Below are 20,290 nucleotides of genomic sequence, written 5' to 3'. Positions count from 1 at the left end.
ATTTATAAAGCGACAGATTTATGGATAGGGTAATAATAAAAGACATAAAAGATTCGCTCTGTGGTCAGGATCTCTGTTACAACTGCTCCCCGCAGGCTGACCCTCTCACGGCAAATGAACAAATCTAACCTGTCACACTGACAAGATAACAATAGCACATGATCGGACATAAAAAAAAAAAAAACTGCAGGGTATGAGAACCATAGGACAGGATATATAGGGAATGAGATGTGGAAAAATAGAAAGATAGCACAACAGAATGGTAAAACAACGGATGGAGGACCAAAAATAGACACAAAAATCGACATCTTAAAATAGAATGACAATTAAAGTAAAAAAAAAAAGTGAAAGAGTTACTACCTTGTCTCCCTGAAAATAAGACCTAGTAGAAGTTTTGCTGAGTTGCTAAATATAAGGCCTCCCCTGAAATGAAGACCTAGCAGTTTTGGTTTGGAAACATGGCCGCCGAACAGAACACCAGGGTGTGCAGCTGGGATTCTTTTTAGCCCACCACTGTTGTCCCCTACCTTTAGCGTCCATTGCAAAGCAGCTGCATGCAGGACATGGAGACTATCACCTGCCGCCAACCCCGATGTTCCCTTCCGTGGCTGTCACTTGTAAATGTGCAGACGAGGCATCAAGTGCCCAGTCGCCTGCCGCCATGTTTGGTATCGCCGCATGCGTAATCCCCCAAAATATTAAATGATCACATTCTTTATCTCGCACGCTAAGTGCAAAATTGCACATATTTGGTCGCATCAAATCCAGAAAAATTGTAATAAAAAGTGATCAAAAAGTGGCATATTTGCAATCAAGGTACCGATAGAAAGTACACATCACACATCCCCATAGACCAAAGGATAAAAGCGCTATAAGGATGGTCATAGAGCAATATTAAGGAACATTTTTTTTTTTTAAAAGGTTTAAATTTTTTAAAAGTCATAATCAAATAAAAAAATTTAAAAAAAAGTTATACAAGTTACATATCGTAATCGTATTAACTTGAGGAACATATATAACATATCAGTTTTACCATAGGGCGCATGGCGTAAACACAAAACCTCCCTAAATAAAAAAAAAATATCATTTTTTTCTGGTTTCGCAGCATATTTTATGCAACAATTAAGCCTGTCATTGCAAAGTACAATTAGTGGGGCAAAAACTAAGGGCTCATGTGGATCTCTAGGTGGAAAAAATGCAAGTGCTATGGCTTTTTAAGCAGGAGGAGGAAAAAACGGAAGTGCAAAAATGAAGATTGTTCTGGTCTTCTAAGGGTTAAGCTGACACTTTTTCAGAGGCAAAAACAAATGTTCTGCCGATTATCTTCAAACCGGAATATAGCTGAGAATTTACAGATTTACCTGCTCGGGATATAGAATTTATAAATTTTATATATCTTTTTTCGATCTATGAATTTCTAATATCTGTTGTCACAGAGTTTGTAAAAATCTAATCATGACTGACAAAGACGAATCGGCTTCACTCCAAATATTTAATACCGTGGAATCAAAGGCGTAAAATTGGATACAACTGAGTAACTTACAACTATGTGACTATAAGCGACATATATATACGTAGCACACAGCACACAACTACGGGACAATCGATATATGATAGCTGGGAAACTATTTCTACTTCACTTGTCATTTATAGTGAATAAGACCGATGCGAAAAGAAAATGGTAATGTAGAGAACTCGTATGTGAGACATCACAAGTGACCAAAGACTGGGTTGACATTAGTTTTTTTTTCGGTTCACGGAAGAAAAAGAGTGCTGCACCTCACACCTATGGCTGATACTAGTGCCCCTAGGCTAAATAAAAAACACATCAGAATTTTGTGTATGAATTGATCAAGCCATACTGCCCCATGTACCATCGTGCAGGTATCTGATACACATGGGTCCCTACACTAAGTCCACACCGTGCCAGTCAGTGGCTACCAACCCCGCAGGCGTGCACAGTCAGGGAACGGGGGCCATGGGACGGCCCTGCGAGCCCCATGCCACAGGACCAGACCCAAAAACACCACACCAGAACCCGGCCAGCACCGCTGGCGGAGAAGGTCGCCCCCAAACAGCACAAGTCTGGATGAGGTATTGCGCTCACCATAGCTGCTGCAGACAGAATGGGAAAAGACAGGAGGGATTAAAACCATGTGCACTCAGGTGTCTCCTGCTAATTGCGGTCATGTGGGTCTCACCAGGAGGAGTGCAAAACACGGAGAAAAGAGAGAAACAAAATGCGGTTCACAGAAGAAAAAGAGCGCTGCACCTCACACCTATGGCTGATACTAGTGCCGCTAGGCTAAATAAAAAACACATCAGAATTTTGTGTATGAATTGATCAAGCCATACTGCCCCATGTACCACCGTGCAGGTATCTGATACATATGGGTCCCTGGTGTGGTGGTTTTGGGTCCCATGGGTTCTGGTGTGGTGTTTTTGGGTCTGGTCCTGTGGCATGGGGGTCGCAGGGCCGTCCCATGGCCCCCGTTCCCTGACTGTGCGCGCCTGCGGGGTTGGTGGCCACTGACTGGCACGGTGTGGACTTAGTGTAGGGACCCATGTGTATCAGATACCTGCACGATGGTACATGGGGCAGTATGGCTTGATCAATTCATACACAAAATTCTGATGTGTTTTTTATTTAGCCTAGGGGCACTAGTATCAGCCATAGGTGTGAGGTGCAGCGCTCCTTTTCTTCCCTGAACCGCATTAGGTTTTTTTTTCAACAATTTTTTTTTTATCCATTTTTTTTTACAAACAACGGAAGTAAACAGATGAAAAATGGATCAAAACGAATGTTGTTTTTTTGTTTTTTTTAAAGTACACAAAAATGTGGTTGACCACATTTGGATCCTGCAGTATAGGTTACAACTGCATCCGTTTTAACCATTCATTTTTGCGTCTAAAGCGGGTAGTATATTGGCAGTGGGTAGTAACAGTTCAGTCCAATCACAGGCACATGCGGCCAGCAGATGCCGGTCCACATAGTCCTGGCTGAGAGATCATGGGATGTTGGAGATGAACATAACCGGTCTATTGTGCCTCCTACATGAATGACTAACCTCCCCGCTAGCAGATGGCGGGGAGCTGCAAATACTGGAACATGTCCACGTAAGCATAGCCATAACCAATGGTCACCACCAGGAAAGTGAACAGAATGTGAAAAAACAGGGGATAAGACTAAGACATAGTAAGGGGTCAGAGGTAAGAATCAAGAGTAAGACAACAGTATCGGGTGACAAAAAGCAAAAAGTTACAATGGTCAAAGGACACAGATTAAAGAGAATGTGCCACCGGTACATCGCTTTTGTGATTTTTAAATGGATATTCTGGCAGCGGCGCAGTGAAGTCCGTGCCGTGGTCCTTTCTTTTTAACTGTGTCCTAGTTGACGCGTACGGAGGCATTCTATTACCAAGCACTGGCCGGGGTTGAAGCACTAGGGGCAAGCCCGCTGGCCCACAGTGGAATGATCGGCCCTCCCCTCTGTGACACGGCCCCATTCATTCTAAAGGAGCAGCGTCACGTCACGCCACTGTCCAAAAAAAGGACCACGGCAGCGGTTTCACCACGCTGCTGCCGGTCTGTCCATGAAAAAAAAGCGATGTACCAGGGGCACATTTTCTTTCATCTTTTGGCAAGGTAGTAAGGATGGCATAAAGGAGAGTTCCCATCCAAGCTTGTTATCCTCTAACCATAGTCCAGAAACTGTGGACAAATAAGCTAGGAAATCTTGGGTGGTCCCATAGAGAATGAACAGATTGCTGGATGTTCCTGCATGTTGCACTGCACTCATTCTGGGCCCAACATAGGGGTCCCAGGGGTCAAATCCCCCAGCAATAGGCTTGTTAGCCCCTATTCTTTGGATAGGGGATAACAAACTAGTATGGAAGAACCTCTATAAATACTCTATCAAGCCACACCAGGTACACTAACAATCCCATTACTGGTACATTGGGCCTGGACAGTATACAACAACCACCAACAGCTATTACTATACAGATGACATACAGATATTCTACTATGTACTACAAACAGGGACAATACATAGGCCCCCAGAACTTTAAAGTATACATGTATATAAGGTGTAGGATTATTTCCAGGCAATGGAGTATGGAGTATGACTGTGTATCCGCTATATGCTCTATATCAGTGATTTTTAACCAGTGTGCCACACATGGTCGGGTGTGCCGCGGGGAAAGTTCCCCAAACTATGGTGCCCCTGTGTTTTGTTCCCCGGCAATGCACAGCGATTAGTGGCGGATTATACTGTGGGCTGCTGTCCACCTCACCTACTGGCCGCCTCTAGCGCCCGGACGTGCTCCTTCTATCCAATCAGCGGAGACCGGGAGCGTGGTGCGCTGTGGTGGGGCCGTGATGCACGCATCCAATCAACGTGTGAGCTATGGCCCGCCGCAGCGCACCACGCTCCCGGTCTCCGCTGATTGGAGGAGCACGTCCGGGCCCTAAGGGTGGCCAGTAGGTGAGGAGGACAGCAGCGGCGACCATCTCGGAGGAGGTGAGGAGGAAGGGGGGGAGAGAAACCTGGGGATGGGGGAGAGAAACAGGAGAAAACAATGGGGGAGAGAAACCTGGGGATGGGGGAGAGAAGCATGGGGATGGGGGAGAAACAGGGGAGAGAAGCAGGGGGGAGAAAAAGAAGGGGGGAGAGAAGTATGGTGGAGAGAAGCACAGGAGAGAAGCATGGGGGAGAGAAGCACAGGAGAGAAGCATGGAGGAGAGAAGCACAGGAGAGAAGCAGGGGGGAGAAGTATGGTGGAGAGAAGCACAGGAGAGAAGTAGGGGGGAGAAGTATGGTGGAGAGAAGCAGGGGGGAGAGAAGTATGGTGGAGAGAAGCACAGGAGAGAAGCATGGGGGAGAGACGCACAGGAGAGAAGCAGGGGGGAGAAGTATGGTGGAGAGAAGCACAGGGGGGAGAAGAAAACAGGCCCAGGTTTCTCACTGAGTGAGTATAAATACATGTATAATCTATATTATTAACTATATGTATAATATGTACTGTTTTAGTGTCATTTTGTGCCATCTTGGTTGGTGGTGTCCCCCGGGATTTTTTAAGTATAAAAAGTGTGCCGCCGTTCAAAAAAGGTTGAAAATCACTGCTCTATATGCTATGCTCGTTTTCATAAACCGCAGCCATACACAATGCATATAATACAGGGTGGGAAGTTATACGGTATTAAAGGATATGGGAATATAGAAATATTACCAGACCACTACAACTTGTTAATCATTTCAGCTGAAATCCTTGAATGCAGCCGATTCCAGGAAAATACAATTAATTTGCATAGGTTTTATCTGAGAGGCGCTGCTATAGCTGGTGAGAACAATGCCTCGGTATACACTTTAATATCTCCGGAGTTTACTAGCTGCTCTCATTTACTTGCAGCCGGCGGGGTGCCCTTAAAGTCAATGTATCACTGAGATTTTATTATGAACTGATTACAGACACAAACATGATCCTTTTTTTCTAATAAGTTTGTGTTTTATTACTGTATATATATATATATATATATATATATATATATATATATATAGTTGGTATTTCATTTTTAGTACATTATTAAAGGGGAATTCCGGTCAAACATAACTTTTGATATGTTGCTGCCCATAATGAGACTAACAATCTATACGGAGGGGGGGAGAGAAGAGAGAGGGGGCCATCTAAAACGGAGGGGGGGGGGGAAGAGAGGGGGCCATCTATAAGGGAGGAGGGAGAAGAAAGAGGGGGCCATCTATAACGGAGGGGGGGGGGAGAAGAGAGAGGGGGCCATCTATAAGGGAGGGGGGAGAAGAGGGAGGAGGCCATCTATAAGGGAGGGGAGAGAAGAGAGAGGGGGCCATCTATAAGGGAGGGGGGGAGAAGAAAGAGGGGGCCATCTCTAAGGGAGGGGGAAGAAGAGAGAGGGGGCCATCTATAGGGGAGGGGGAGAAGAAAGAGGGGGCCAGCTATAAGGGAGGGGGAAGAAGAGAGAGGGGGGCCATCTATAATGGAGGTAGGAGAGAAGAGAGAGGGGGCCCTCTATAAGGGAGGGGGAGAAGAGAGAGGGGGCCATCTATAATGGAGGTAGGGGAGAAGAGAGAGGGGGCCATCTATAAGGGGGGGGGGGGGAGAAGAGAGCCATGCTGCGCTCACAACATCGTCTTATAAATTATCACTGCACGGCGAGTGGTCCTGTGTGCTCTGTAATGCCAGGGCTGATTTTCAGTCCCAATCCGGCCCTGCTCCCCATCCAACAAGCTACTGCGCTCTAAGTACTAAATTAGACAGTCCAATCACTTTAGTAAACAAGCATCGATCTGCTAGAATCTTGATTATCGTGCAGCAAGGGCTGTGTATATCGTCTGTGCGATGTCTGTGCAATGTCTGTGCAGCCCTTGCAATATATAGTATATAATAAACTGTATACGTTACCTCTCCACGCTCCCCGGTGTCTTCCTGGCTTCTCCCCGCAGCCTCCAGTACAACTTCACAGCGCTCTCTGAAGTGGCAGGCAGCTCAGCCAATCACTGACCACGATGGTTCTGTCCTGGCCAGTGATTGGCTGATCGGCCTGTCACTTTAGAGACTGCTCTGAAGTTGCACGGAAGTCTATGGGGAGAAGCCAGGAAGACACCAGGGACCGCAGAGAGGTAATGTATACAGTTATGGTCCGTTTACATGGAGTGATAATTCGCCCATTCGAACGATTAACGATTTCGAAGTAGTGATGGGTTTTTTTATAACGATCAGCGTTTAGACAGAACAATATATAGTTTGAAAAAATCGTTATTGTCATTGTTTTAAGATCGCTTAAGCCCATCTCACACATAGGGTGAATCGGTGAAAGACTGTTTAGACTAAGCAATCTGCGAATTTTCAGCGAACGACTATCGACAATTTGAGATCATGTTGAAAGATCACGATGAACGATTTATCACTCGTCGCTTGATCGTTTGCTGTGTTTACACAAGTCGATTATCGCTCAAATGCGATCGTTTCGCACTGCGAAAATTCAAACGATAATCGTTCCGTGTAAACGCACCATAGGTTATTTTCTTTACACAGTTCTCACCCGTCATCACTACTATACGTAACGATGCGCAGTCGGCGGCTGATGATTTTAGGGCAGGACCTAAAGACATGATCAGCTGATGATTGTTGTCATGAGCTGATCGTTGTCTTTACTACACGGAGCAATGATCTGCTGAATCCCCTGACCCGGCAGATCATCGCTCCCTGTAATATTATCATAGGTGAGGAGATTGGGTCCGGTGTAGAAAAGAAAAATCTACTTCTCTTCATCTCCATATTTTTTACAGTTATATAAATGAGACACACAATATCCCACAAAGGACTGTAGAAAATGAAAAATAATGCATCAATTAATAAAAAAAGTGCAGGGTTGCTGAATCAGGATCTACACACCATAGGAATCACAGACATAAAGGCTGGCAGTCCATGCAGATCTCCTGCCTATTGTGACGGGATGCTGACTGTAGTCACAGTGGGGCCCTGGAAGGCTGCAGGCCATTGCTGACAGATCACTGAGCGTAAACAGAATACAGCAGCACACTGCATATATATACATCATAGAGATAGTTATAGACTGTCTGACCTGCTGTGCCTGTCCGCGTCATACTGACAGGCATAATACACTGCAGATACATACATCATAGAGATAGTTATAGACTGTCTGACCTGCTGTGCCTGTCCGCGTCATACTGACAGGCATAATACACTGCAGATATATACATCATAGAGATAGTTATAGACTGTCTGACCTGCTGTGCCTGTCTGTGTCATACTGACAGGCATAATACACTGCAGATATATACATCATAGAGATAGTTATAGACTGTCTGACCTGCTGTGCCTGTCTGTGTCATACTGACAGGCATAATGCAATGCAGTGCAGATCGGCCCTGAAGGGTGTTATATGTGTGATCAGAAGATCGCATAGAGAAATAAAACGTAAAAGCAAAGACACAACACAAAAAAAAAAAATGAAAGAGGAACACAATCTCCATGTCCCCCAATATAAAAATAATTAATGTGGTTTTTTAAAAAAAATACAGATATTTGGCAATTTATATAAGAATGCTGGCAGTAAATCACATAATTTAACCCACACAGTCAGCGCAGAGAATTTTATTAAAGTTTGAACATTTTTATTTTTTTGTTTTTTATAAATTAATGTGCATGTTTTTCCACAAGAAAATCGTAAGGATATTGGCCAAAATCTACTACTAACCTAATGTACAATATTTCCCAAATAAAAAGAAGCGCACAGATAAGTTAAAGCAGGGATTTTCAACCAGTGTGCCGCAACACATGGTCGAGTGTGCCGCGGGCAAAGTTCCCCACACTATGGTGCCCCTGCAGATCGCCCCGCTGCAGCTGTCTGCCTCACCTACTGGCCGCCTGTAGCGCCCAGACGTGCTCCTCCTATCCAATCAGCGGAGACCGGGAGCGTGGTGCGCTGCGGCGGGCCGTAATGCACGCATCCAATCAACGTGTGCGCTACAGCCCGCCGCAGCGCACCACGCTCCCGTTCTCCGCTGATAGGAGGAGCACGTCCGGGCCCTACGGGCGGCCAATAGGTGAGGCGGACAGCAGCGGCGACCATCTCGGAGGAGGTGAGGAGGAAGGGGGGGAGAGAAACCTGGGGATGGGGGAAAGAAACAGGAGAAAACAATGGGGGAAAGAAACATGGGGATGGGGGAGAGAAGCATGGGGGAGAAACAGGGGGGGAGAGACAGGGAGAGAAGCATGGGGGAGAGAAACCTGGGGATGGGGGAGAGAAACATGGGGATGGGGGAGAGAAGCATGGGGGAGAAACAGGGGGGGAGAGACAGGGAGAGAAGCATGGGGGAGAGAAACCTGGGGATGGGGGAGAGAAACATGGGGATGGGGGAGAGAAGCATGGGGGAGAGAAACCTGGGGATGGGGGAGAGAAACATGGGGATGGGGGAGAGAAACATGGGGATGGGGGAAGAGAAACCTGGGGATGGGGGAGAGAAACATGGGGATGGGGGATAGAAGCATGGGGGAGAGAAACCTGGGGATAGGGAAGAGAAACATGGGGATGGAGGAGAGAAGCATGGGGGAGAAACAGGGGGGGGGAGACAGGGAGAGAAGCATGGGGGAGAGAAACCTGGGGATTGGGGAGAGAAACATGGGGATTGGGGAGAGAAACATGGGGATGGGGGAGAGAATCATGGGGGAGAAACAGGGGGGGGGGAGAGACAGGGAGAGAAGCATGGGGGAGAGAAACCTGGGGATGGGGAGAGAAAGGGCCCTATTCCACAGTAACGATAATTGGCCGGATCAGCCCCATTTGGCCCGATTCGGCCGATTATCATTCGGTGAAATAGAGAGAACGATCAGCCGATGATCGTGTCATCGGCTGATCGTTCATTGAAGGGCCGGACCTAAAACCATCGTTCCCCCACCGAGCATCGCTATGGTTGAATAGCGGTGCACGGCGGGCGACCGACGATTTAACAAGCAGCAGCATACATTACCTGTCCAGGCTTCTTCTCCGCTCTGTCTTCATTCCGCTTTATCTTCAGAATGGCTGGTCAGCACTCAGCCAATCACAGGCCGGGACCGCCGCGAGTGTGGCCTGTCAGCTGACCGCCCATTCTTAAGAGAGAGCGCACGGGACCCGGGGATGAAGACAGAGCGGAGAAGAAGCCTGGACAGGTAATGTATGCTGCAAGGGCTGCAAGGACATAGGGCCGTGGAATAGGCCCAGTAAACGAGCGGCGATCTAGCAGATCGCTGCTCGTTTACATCGTTGATCGGGCCCTCCTCGGCCCGTGGAATAGGACCCAAACATGGGGATGGGGGAGAGAAACAGCGGAGAGAAGCAGGGGGGAGAGAAGTTTGATGGAGAGAAGCAGGGGGGGAGAGAAGTATGGTGGAGAGAAGCACAGGAGAGAAGCGGGGAAGAAGTATGGTGGAGAGAAGCACAGGAGAGAAGTAGGGGGGAGAAGTATGGTGGAGAGAAGCAGGGGGAGAGAAGTATGGTGGAGAAAAGCACAGGAGAGAAGCATGGGGGAGAAGCATGGGGGATAAGTATGGTGGACAGAAGCACAGAAGAGAAGCACAGGGGGAGAAGAAAACAGGCCCAGGTTTCACACTGAGTGAGTATAAATACATTTAGAATCTATATTATTAACTATATGTATAATATGAACTGTTTTAGTGTCATTTTGTGCCATTTTGGTTGGTGGTGTGCCCCGGGATTTTTTAAGTATAAAAAGTGTGCCGCGGCTCAAAAAAGGTTGAAAATCACTGAGTTGAAGTATCACAAAGTTATAACCACATAAAACGAGACAGGCCAGATTGTAAAAAAAAAAAAAAAAAAAAAAAAAGGTCCTGTTCCTTAACCTTAGAGGACTCGGCCAATTTCAATTTTTGCATTTTCGTTTTTTCCTCCTTATGTTTAAAAGGTCATAGCACTTGCATTTTTTCACCTAGAAACCCACATGAGCCCTTATTTTTTGCGTCACTAATTGTACTTTGCAATGACAGGCTGAATTTTTGCATAAAGTACACTGCAAAACCAGAAAAAAATTCAAAGTGTAGTGAAATAAAAAAAAAACAACGCATTTCTTTTATTTGGGGAGTTTGTGTTTTTACGCCTTTCGCCCTGGGGTAAAACTGACTTGTTATATATGTTCCTCAAGTCGTTACGATGAAAACGATATTAACATGTATAACTTATATTGTATCTGATGGCCTGTAAAAAATTCAAACCATTGTTAACAAATATATGTCATTTAAAATTGCTCCATTCCCAGGCTTATAGCGCTTTTATCCTTTGGTCTATGGGGCTGTGTCAGGTGCCATTTTTTGCGCCATGATGTGTTCTTTCTATCGGTATCTTGATTGCGCATATTCGACTTTTTGATCGCTTTTTATTACAATTTTTCAGGATTTGATGCGACCAAAAATGCGCAATTTACCGTGTGAGATCAGGAATGTGATAAATTAATATTTCGGGCGATTACGCACACGGCGATACCAAACATGTTTATTTATTTATTTGTTTATTTTTATTTATAACATGGGAAAAGGGGGGATTCTGACTTTTATTAGGGGAGGGGGCTTTTTACTTATAACATCACTTTTATTTTTACTTTTACACATATACTAGAAGCCCCCCTGGGGTTAGGGTTATTCCCCCCTGGGGTTAGGGTTATTCCCCCTGGGGTTAGGGTTATTCCCCCTGGGGGACTTCTAGTATGTACACTTTGATCTCTCATTGAGATCTTTGCTGTATAGTTATACAGCAAAGATCAACGAGATCGGCACTCGTTTGCCATCGGCTGCTGCAGCCACAAACAAACGAGTGCCATCTTGGAGCGGTCCCCGGCCGGCATCAGGTACAGAGATCGCTCCTCCGGGACAACGTCCCGGAGGAGCGATCTCCCTACTATACCACCACTGATCATCTGCAGCCGGTAATCGAAGGTAGCTGTCATCTTTGACAGCTGCCTCCGATTTCCTGATTAGCGGGCACGGCGATCAAACCGTGCCAGCTAATAGCCGCGATCCCGGGCTACATGCGGCACCCGGGATTGCGGCGGTTCAGAGCGCGGCCCCGCTCTGAGCGCGGGGAAGCGGCCCTGGACAGACGGGTACGTCCACGGTCGCCTAACGGTTAAAGGCGTTATCCGGTTAGGTAGAATATATGTTGAATCATACCCCCTCCTGAAGATAAACAATTCCTTCCATACTTGTTATTATCTATTCTGTCTCCTTCTCTCAGTTTTGAGCTGCTGCTTTCTGCTAAAGACACAAAAATCCTCTCTGCTCCCAACCCCCTCGTCCCCCTCCCTTCGGAGACGACTGATCGGGCTATTTATACACTATGTGAAGTTGGGAAAGTAATCTGAGGTCAAGTTACTTGTGACCTTACTGTAATTAACCCCTCCTGCTGTACAGAAAGAAGAAACAGCCGGCCAGGGAGTTACTTACATCAGCTGTCTCAGAAGGGAGGGGGGAGGAAGGGGCTGCAAGGAGAGAGGATTTTTGTCTCTTAAGCAGAAAGCAGCGGCTCAAAACTGAAAGAAGGAGACAGAAAGGGTAATGACATGTATGGAATGAATTGTTAGTCTTCAGGAGGGGTGACGACTTAACATGTATTTTTCCTAACTGGAATTCCCTTTAAGGCCAAAATTAGCCCAGTTAGCCCAATATACTGAGAGCAGAGAAGCGGCACAGAAACAAAACACAGCACAAGCAAGTCCTAAACAATCAGATTATTCGAGTTAAAGGGGTACTCCGGCAAAAATCTTTTTCTTTCAAATCAACTGGTGTCAGAAAGTTATATAGAATTGTAATTTACTTCTATTTAAAAACGGATTACATTCTTCCTGTACTTATCAGCTGCTGTGTGTCCTGCAAGAAGTGGTGCATTCTCTCCAGTCTAACACAGTGCTCTCTGCTGCCACCTCTGAACATGTCAGGAACTGTCCAGAGCAAGAGAGGTTTCCTCTGGGGATTTGCTACTGCTCTGGACAGTTTCTAACATGAACAGATGTCGCAGCAGAGAGCACTGTGTCAGACTGAAAAGAATACACCACTTCCTGCAGCACATACAGCAGTTAATAAGTACTGGAAGACTTTGCGATTTTTTGATTTTTAAATAGCAGTAAATTACAAATCTATATAACTTTCTAAAACCAGTTGATTTGAAAGAAAAAGATTTTCGCCGGAGTACCCCTTTAAACGATTGGCCTGAGCAAAGTGCTAAGCTTATTTTTTCCATATTGTGTAGACATCTAATCCCCCATCTCAAATTCAACAATCCCAGCTCTCTTTATTGTGAGCATTTGCCTCATTATATTTCCGTAGTACTTTACATCTTCAGATGGAGATTTAGCGGGTTAGCCAACGTGTTTAAACTCTGCATCAGTGATAATCTGCTCAATTTGTGCGAGCGCACTGCGAACCCCACAGACCTCAGCCGGCGCGGACACTAAACTAGATTTACTTTAAGCAGTCAATGTAGAATTTGGAAACTAATTCTAGCGTTAAATCAGATCATTAGTTTTGTTTCTGGCATAAAAACCCGGTAAACAACAGCTGAGGATGTCTCGTATGTATACTAATACACGTAGGACATCCAAAGTGGATGACCTCCAGCAACAAACCAGACATAAAATCCCGGTCATTAAAATGCTGCGATGGTATGGTCAGCGACCGAAGTGACATCTCACTGCACCGTTACATTGTATTTCATTGACCCCTATGGAAAACGACTGCACCTCTGACGTACACAATACAATGGCTGTGTGTATTGCCATACTTGGCTGATTTCCCGCCCATGGGAAGTCAAACACAGATGAGTCTTGACATTGGACAGATTATATTAAAAGGGTTAAAAATTATTCAAGAAGCACAGCTACTTTCTTGCTTAACAGCGCCACTCCTGTTCACAGGTTGTGTGTGGTATGACAGTAACAGCTCCATTCACTTCAATGGAACTGAGCTGAAAAACACCACATCCAAAGTGAGGATGAGAGGTGCTTTGTCTGTAAGAAAGTGGGCAAGTTTTTCTAAGTCTGGATAACCCCTTTAAGGGTGCGTTCACACCTACAGGATCTGCAGCAGATCTGCAGCAGATTTGATGCTTTGTTCAGTTATTTAAATGAAATCTGCTGCAGAAAATCAGCTGCAGATCCTGTAGGTGTGAGCGCACCATAAAGGAGAACTCTGTCCAAAATGTATTTTTTTATATGTTAATAGATAGACAAATTCCTAATGTACACTAATTATGGTAAATGCACATATAGGGCTATTTCCCTCAATTTAGTAGATCAGGCAGGCTTCAATTTCTCTAAGAAAGATGTGTTACGACCCAGTCTAAATCAACAAGTGCCAGAAAGTGCTAGAGATTTGTAATTTACTTCTAAAAAAAAATCTCAAGTCTACCAGGACTTATCAGCTGCTGTATGTCCTGCAGGAAGTGGTGTATTCTCTCCAGTCTGACACAGTGCTCTCTGCTGCCATCTTTGAGCAGCAGCAAATCCCCATAGAAAACCTCTCCTGCTCTCCAGACTGGAAATAATATGCCACTTCCTGCAGGACATACCGCAGCTGATAAGTTCTGGAAGACTTGACATTTTTTAATCTTTAATCTTACATCCCTTACATCAAAAACTCATAATGGTATTTAAGTGTCATAATTTTATTTTTATTACTATGTTAAGTTAAATAAGTGATACTCACCTCCTCTAGTCCCCTGCTGGTCACTGCTTGCTCCTGCACCTGTAAAGAGTTGTCTCAGCAGAACCGGCCCACATATCCAAACACTAGCCACAGCGGTGTCCCACATTAATGGGTCACCAGCAGGTCTTGCTGAGCTGTCTCGCCTCGGAGGTAGAAACAACCAGTAACTGGTAGGGACCAGAAAGCACTGGAAGGCGGGCTGTGGGGGGTCAAGCCTAGGTAAGTATAGTTAATTTTTTTTTTATTTTAACCAGCCTAAAAGAAATTACAATACAGGATTGCCCCTTTAAAACATTTGAAACAACAACAAAAGTAAGGAAAATAATTTGCTTACTCACCACTGGGTTCTTTGTGTTTGGGTCAAATTCTGTAGAGTTTGCATCTATACAAGACAAAATTTATATTACAAATATATCCTATACTGCAGCTTTACATAAGCCTTACATAGGTTACTTTGCTGCTTTACGTAGTATGCTAGGTAAAGAGAAGACGTCTGTATTACTAAATGGCTGCTATGATTACACCTATATAGCCTATATAGGAGTTACAGCATTGTAGCTGCTTAGCATAGTGTTATAGAATATCCTGTCTGTCCCTAGGGGGGGCTTACCGCTTTCTTGTATTCAGTTCAATCTGAAAGTCGTATGCAGTGAGCTCCTTAGCTCCCTCTAGTGGTTGTAGTGAGAAATTAGATTTCTATCATTTTTATTTATGTAAACACATGCAAGACTTTCAGCTTTGTATTGGGAAAACTGACCATATAAAATACAAAAAATATAAGAAATTCAGCACATAAACTTGGACTTGTTAGATTACAGTCAAACCATTTTAAAAATCTGGCAGCTGGCAGAGGCGGGAGGGAATATGATAAGGAGTACGGAGTTACTTCTTCCCGTGCCCTAGGTGAGCGGCAGGACTGACCTTGGGACCCCTGCCAGGGCTCCAGGATCTCTAGTGCTGACACATCACGCCTCATTAATGGACTGTCTGCTCAGCCAGTCAGTGACTGGGGCGGGACAATGCTCCAGTCACTGACTGGCTGAAAAGGTGTCTACTAGCCAGGACAGGCACTGTGATGTCATCACAACTCGGGGGAAAACCTTCCGGCGGGGGTCCTGAGGCAGGTCCCACCGCTCATCGCGGACACAGGGAGAGGTAAGCTCGTACTCCTGATTAAATTCCTGGATTTTTAAAATGGTCGATCTTCTCCTTTAAAGAGTTTCATAAGCTACAGAAAGCCGGAATTATAAAGCCCTGAAAAATTTGTTGGCACGATATAATTTTTTTTTTCAATTTTCTTTCAATTGCTTCATCTCAAGATCATACCAATACGGTGAGTGACTCTTTTCTGTATCCTTGTAATGTCTAACGCGTCCGGCTTTATTGGACTGTAAAAAGTAAAGCTGCTCTAATGTGTATGATGGACGCCCCCTTCTATTTCATCTGACGTCTCAACTTATCTGAATTTTGTTCCGCTGAAAACACTGAACAAATGTCAAGTACGTCTAGATGGAATAAGAGGAGCAGTAACAAAGAGGAATGCTTCAGCCGATTCAGCCGTTTGCTACAACGTATTCTTCCAATAATCTGATTAATATGGCATTCAGGGAAGGAGAACAATGGGGCCGGAGTCCAGTCATGTCTCCCAGAGCAATGGCCGACATCACAGCTGTCTGACAACTGCATTATAAAGTTTACAGTAAAGTCAGAAGCATAGAGGAGGGTGGCGTTAACCCCTCGCACCGCCAGAAGCCGCCTGTCTGCGGGAAGAGGTGAAGGGCGGCACTCAGTCTATATCATTATATGGGCTTTTGATGGTTGCACTATATACTGCTATAAACAATTCTATAGCAGTATTATGTATAGTGATAAGTGTGCAGAATGACAGGTAAATATAAAAAGCCTTAAGGGTATATTCACACGAACGGGCTCGCAGCAAGATTCTCGCTGCGAGCCCGGCAGGTCCTGGCAGTTCCCATACACTACATACTTGCTGCTGTCTAAACGACCGCAGCGAGTATGTAATTCTGCCGCCCTTAACCCCTTCTGCTCCCGCCCGGCTCCCCCGTTGTAAGCATACTTTACCTGTCCTCGCTGCACGGGTCCGGCGTCCTGCTCTCCCGTCCGGCCAATTAGTGTGTTGCCCAGCCGCAGCCACTGATTGGCCGGACGGGAGAGCAGGACGCCGGACCCGTGCAGCGAGGACAGGTAATGTATGCTTACAGCGGGGGAGCCGGGCAGGAGCAGAAGGGGTTAAGGGCGGCAGAATTACATACTCGCTGCGGTCGTTTAGAGTGGGAACTGCCAGGACCTGCCAGACTCGCAGCAAGCCCATTCGTGTGAATATACCCTAAGGCTGGATTCACACTACGTATATTTCAGTCAGTATTGTGGTCCTCATATTGCAACCAAAACCAGGAGTGGATTAAAAACACAGAAAGGATCTGTTCACACAATGATGAAATTGAGTGGATGGCCGCCATATAACAGTAAATAACGGCCATTATTTCAATATAACAGCCGTTGTTTTAAAATAACAGCAAATATTTGCCATTAAATGGCGGCCATCCACTCAATTTCACCATTGTGTGAACAGATCCTTTCTGTGTTTTTAATCCACTCCTGGTTTTGGTTGCAATATGAGGACCACAATACTGACTGAAATATACATAGTGTGAACCCAGCCTAAAGGAGTATTCCACTTAAAAAAATTGATATGTTGCTGCCCATGGTAAGACTAACAATTCCTTCCATACTTGTTATTATCTTTTCAGTCTCCTTCCCCTAGTTCTCAGCTGCTGCTTTCTGCTGAAGACACAAAAATCTGTATGTGAGCTTTTCTCTCTTTCTCCACCTCCTCCCCCCTCCCTTCTGAGACGGCTGATGTAAACAAATCCCTGGCAGGCTTTACCTGCAACATTGTAGATTCTTTGTAATGCTGAGGTCAAGTTGCTGATAAAATCACTGTGTTTATCCCTCTCAGCATTACAAAGACTGAAAACAGGTGGTGTGTACTCGCTGTCTGTGAGAACTAGCTGCGTACTAGAGACAGATGGGATCACCTGAATATCCCAATAGTGTTACCCACAAAAAACATACCAATTGTACCTGTTCCGCGCATATGATATATAGAATATATTCTATATATCATATGCACGGAACAGGTACAATTACTTTGGTTTTTGGTAGCATTACAAAGAAGCTACAATGTTGCAGATAAAGCCTGCCAGGGACTTGGATACATCAGCCGTCTCAGGAGAGAGGGGGAGAAGGCGGAGACAGAGGGAAAGGCTCACACAAAGATTTTTGTGTCTTCAGCTGAAAGCAGCAGCTGAGAACTGGGGGAAGGAGACTGAATAGGTAATAACAAGTATGGAAGGAATTATTAGTCTCAACATGCCAGCAGCATATCAAAATTTCTGTTTGAATGGAATACCCCTTTAAACCCAGCAAACCTGAGTGTCGTGCACAACATTTGAGGGCAATAGGGGCACTTTTGATTAAGGCCAAATCAGAGTTTTGCTCATCTCCACTCTGTTTGTACATATACTGTATGGTGATATTATATATTTAGTAATTATACTAAGGGCACATTATGTGCCACATATTATTTAAGATCAGTTATCCCATCCACAGCCTATACAGCTTTTTTTTTTTTTTTTACCATATCGTTGGTTTTTTAAGACGCACTTTTTATCAAGAAAATCTTGCTAAAAAGTGGCTGCACCTTATAGTCCGGAGACAAAATGCTGACTCAGCATTGTCTTCGACTGAACTGTGCAGCGACTGATAGCTGTAAAGGTTTCTCTCTTCTCCTGCCAGACACCAATCTGTGAGATCAGTGCTGGGCATGAGAGGATATGAATCACCTTCAGATTCCTACAAGTAGAAGCCCCATCTGAGAACCCTCCCCCCCCCCCCATCTCAAAACGGGAGATGAAGGAAATGTAAGGATCTTCAGTGATGTCATAGTCATGTAATTATTCACATGGCTGCAAGGAGTGTACACTTCAGATACAGATACTGTATGTAGGGTCTATATGTATTCAAATTTGTGTGTGCGTCTTTCTATATGTAGCAGAGCAGTGTGTGTGTGGTGATGTAGCAGAGGTGTGTGTGTATTTCTACATTTATGTAGTAGCATTGTGGTTATGTTTATGTAGGACAGCTGTGTGTGTTTTGATGTAGCAGGGTGTATGATGCAGCTGAGCTGTGTGTATTGTACATGCAGTAAAGCTATGTATGTGTGGGTATAACTTCCAGAACTTCCCTAGAATCAGATTTTCCCATTTTGTATATTGCTCTAAATATAAACTTTTTTTTTACAGACCCTTCTCCCTTTTAACTCAACTCAAAAACAAACTATACGGCAGAAAACTTTTCCACTCCGCTTTGTAAAACCAACAGGAGTCGTGTCTTTAGACTTAGATTCACTGATCTCACAACAACATCCGATAGATATTCTCACCTTTCCAGTTCAAACAATTTCTTGCAAATTCTACCACGGCGACCTGCATCCCCAAGCATACTCCTGGAACAGAAAGGAAGAGGAATAAGATTGGAAAAATAACACAGTACGCGTGCTGCATTAAAGAAGGCTGGATTCCCATCTGCAGTTTCCACATATGCATGAAATAAAATAAAATAAAATGTAAAGCTGCCCTTTAGTCCTGACATGGGCCGTACATGCTGTGAAGGTGTCGCTCGCTGTAGCCCATCGGCCCGTGTAAAAGCACTATTACTGTCTGCTGAATGTTGATGTGGAGTTATATGTGTATCACCTGCTGCTGGTTCTACGGTGCCTGGTACCTATACAAATGTATCGGTACTGATCAAGAACAGCCGGATACTGGAAAAATTAATAAACCAAACGCTAGATAGAACATCCGTCCTGATCACACTACGGTATATGAAGTCAACACTGACCCCAAAGCAATGCAAGCCATGTATGCTGTTTGCAGCACAGTAAGGCTAGGTTCACACTGCGTTTCTGCAATCCATTTTTCTCATCCGTTTTATGCAAAAAAAACAGGTGCATTTGTATGCATCCATTCTTCCATTGACTTCAAATATTAAAAAAAAACAGATCAAAACGCATCCTTTTTTTATTGGTTGCCCACCTTTTTGTGTATGTATTTTTTTGCAAAAAAATGATGCGTTTTGATCCATTTTTTTTTATAATGGAAGTCAATGTAAAAACAGATCAAAAGAGATGCAAACTAATTTTTTTTTTTTTTTTTTGCAAAAAACTGATTGCAAAAATGCAGTGTGAACTCAGTATATAACATGTTATATCATCTTTACCTAATCTGACCTTCACGTAATACAGAGAATTACAGAGTCTCTCGACCAGTTCTTGTCCTTCTCTAACAAAGCAAGGTATAATTGCTCTTCTGCACTCGGTCAGTCAATCGTCCTCTCGCCCCTTGACTTCTAATGAGAAATCTGCTTCTCTGTGAAGTGTATAATTCATCTCACAGACGGTGTAATTGCCCTGAGGCTCGGCGGCACACTCCTGTCCCGGCACATCTATCCTATTTGTCCACATCATTTTTCTATTACTGGACTGGGATAAATAACTCGGCCGTACCTAGGAAGGGAATCTTTCTTTCTCTCGCCCAGGTGACTGCTTGAATCTTTCCTTCCGTTCCTCGTGATCCGAATCCACCGGGAACTAATATACCCCTGGAAAGGAGAAGACAAGTCATTTCTATAAACTGTAAAAAATATTGATGTGTTTAGGTTAATTTTAACAAATGAACTGAGATCCATAGATATAGGTGCAATGGAGGAAACTCCTACTTATAGCATAGAGTTTACTTACAGTGGACCTGTCGTTTGTAAAATATTTTGACATGTCATAGAGACACAGACCCAATACAGATATGAAAATCACTAAAAGCAGTCACCCCCCCCCCCCCCCCCAACTTTAAAAGAATCTCCATACAAATAATGAGTCTCGGGGTATACTACTGTATGTGCAAATAGTGTGAACCATCCCACCACGATAAGGTGGCCTCATGCCGGTATGGACCCTACA

The 20,290-nt window shown here is 44.6% G+C and overlaps 1 protein-coding gene across 4 annotated transcripts in view; it reads right to left on the bottom strand.

Annotated features, from left to right (window-relative positions):
* Positions 1–20,290, bottom strand: part of CTPS2 (CTP synthase 2) — a 135,461-nt gene that overhangs the window by 56,456 nt on the left and 58,715 nt on the right. For all 4 annotated transcript variants that reach the window (XM_069946281.1, XM_069946282.1, XM_069946280.1 and 1 more), the window contains 3 exons: positions 19,841–19,935; positions 18,719–18,781; positions 14,589–14,632 (listed from right to left, as the gene is read on the bottom strand). In XM_069946281.1, the coding sequence (XP_069802382.1) occupies positions 14,589–14,632; positions 18,719–18,781; positions 19,841–19,935 (202 nt within the window). The remainder of the gene's footprint in view (positions 1–14,588; positions 14,633–18,718; positions 18,782–19,840; positions 19,936–20,290) is intronic.

This window comes from Dendropsophus ebraccatus, chromosome 11, assembly GCF_027789765.1.
Source record: "Dendropsophus ebraccatus isolate aDenEbr1 chromosome 11, aDenEbr1.pat, whole genome shotgun sequence".
Taxonomy (NCBI): Eukaryota; Metazoa; Chordata; class Amphibia; order Anura; family Hylidae; genus Dendropsophus; species Dendropsophus ebraccatus.
This window is presented reverse-complemented; position numbering and strand designations above follow the sequence as displayed.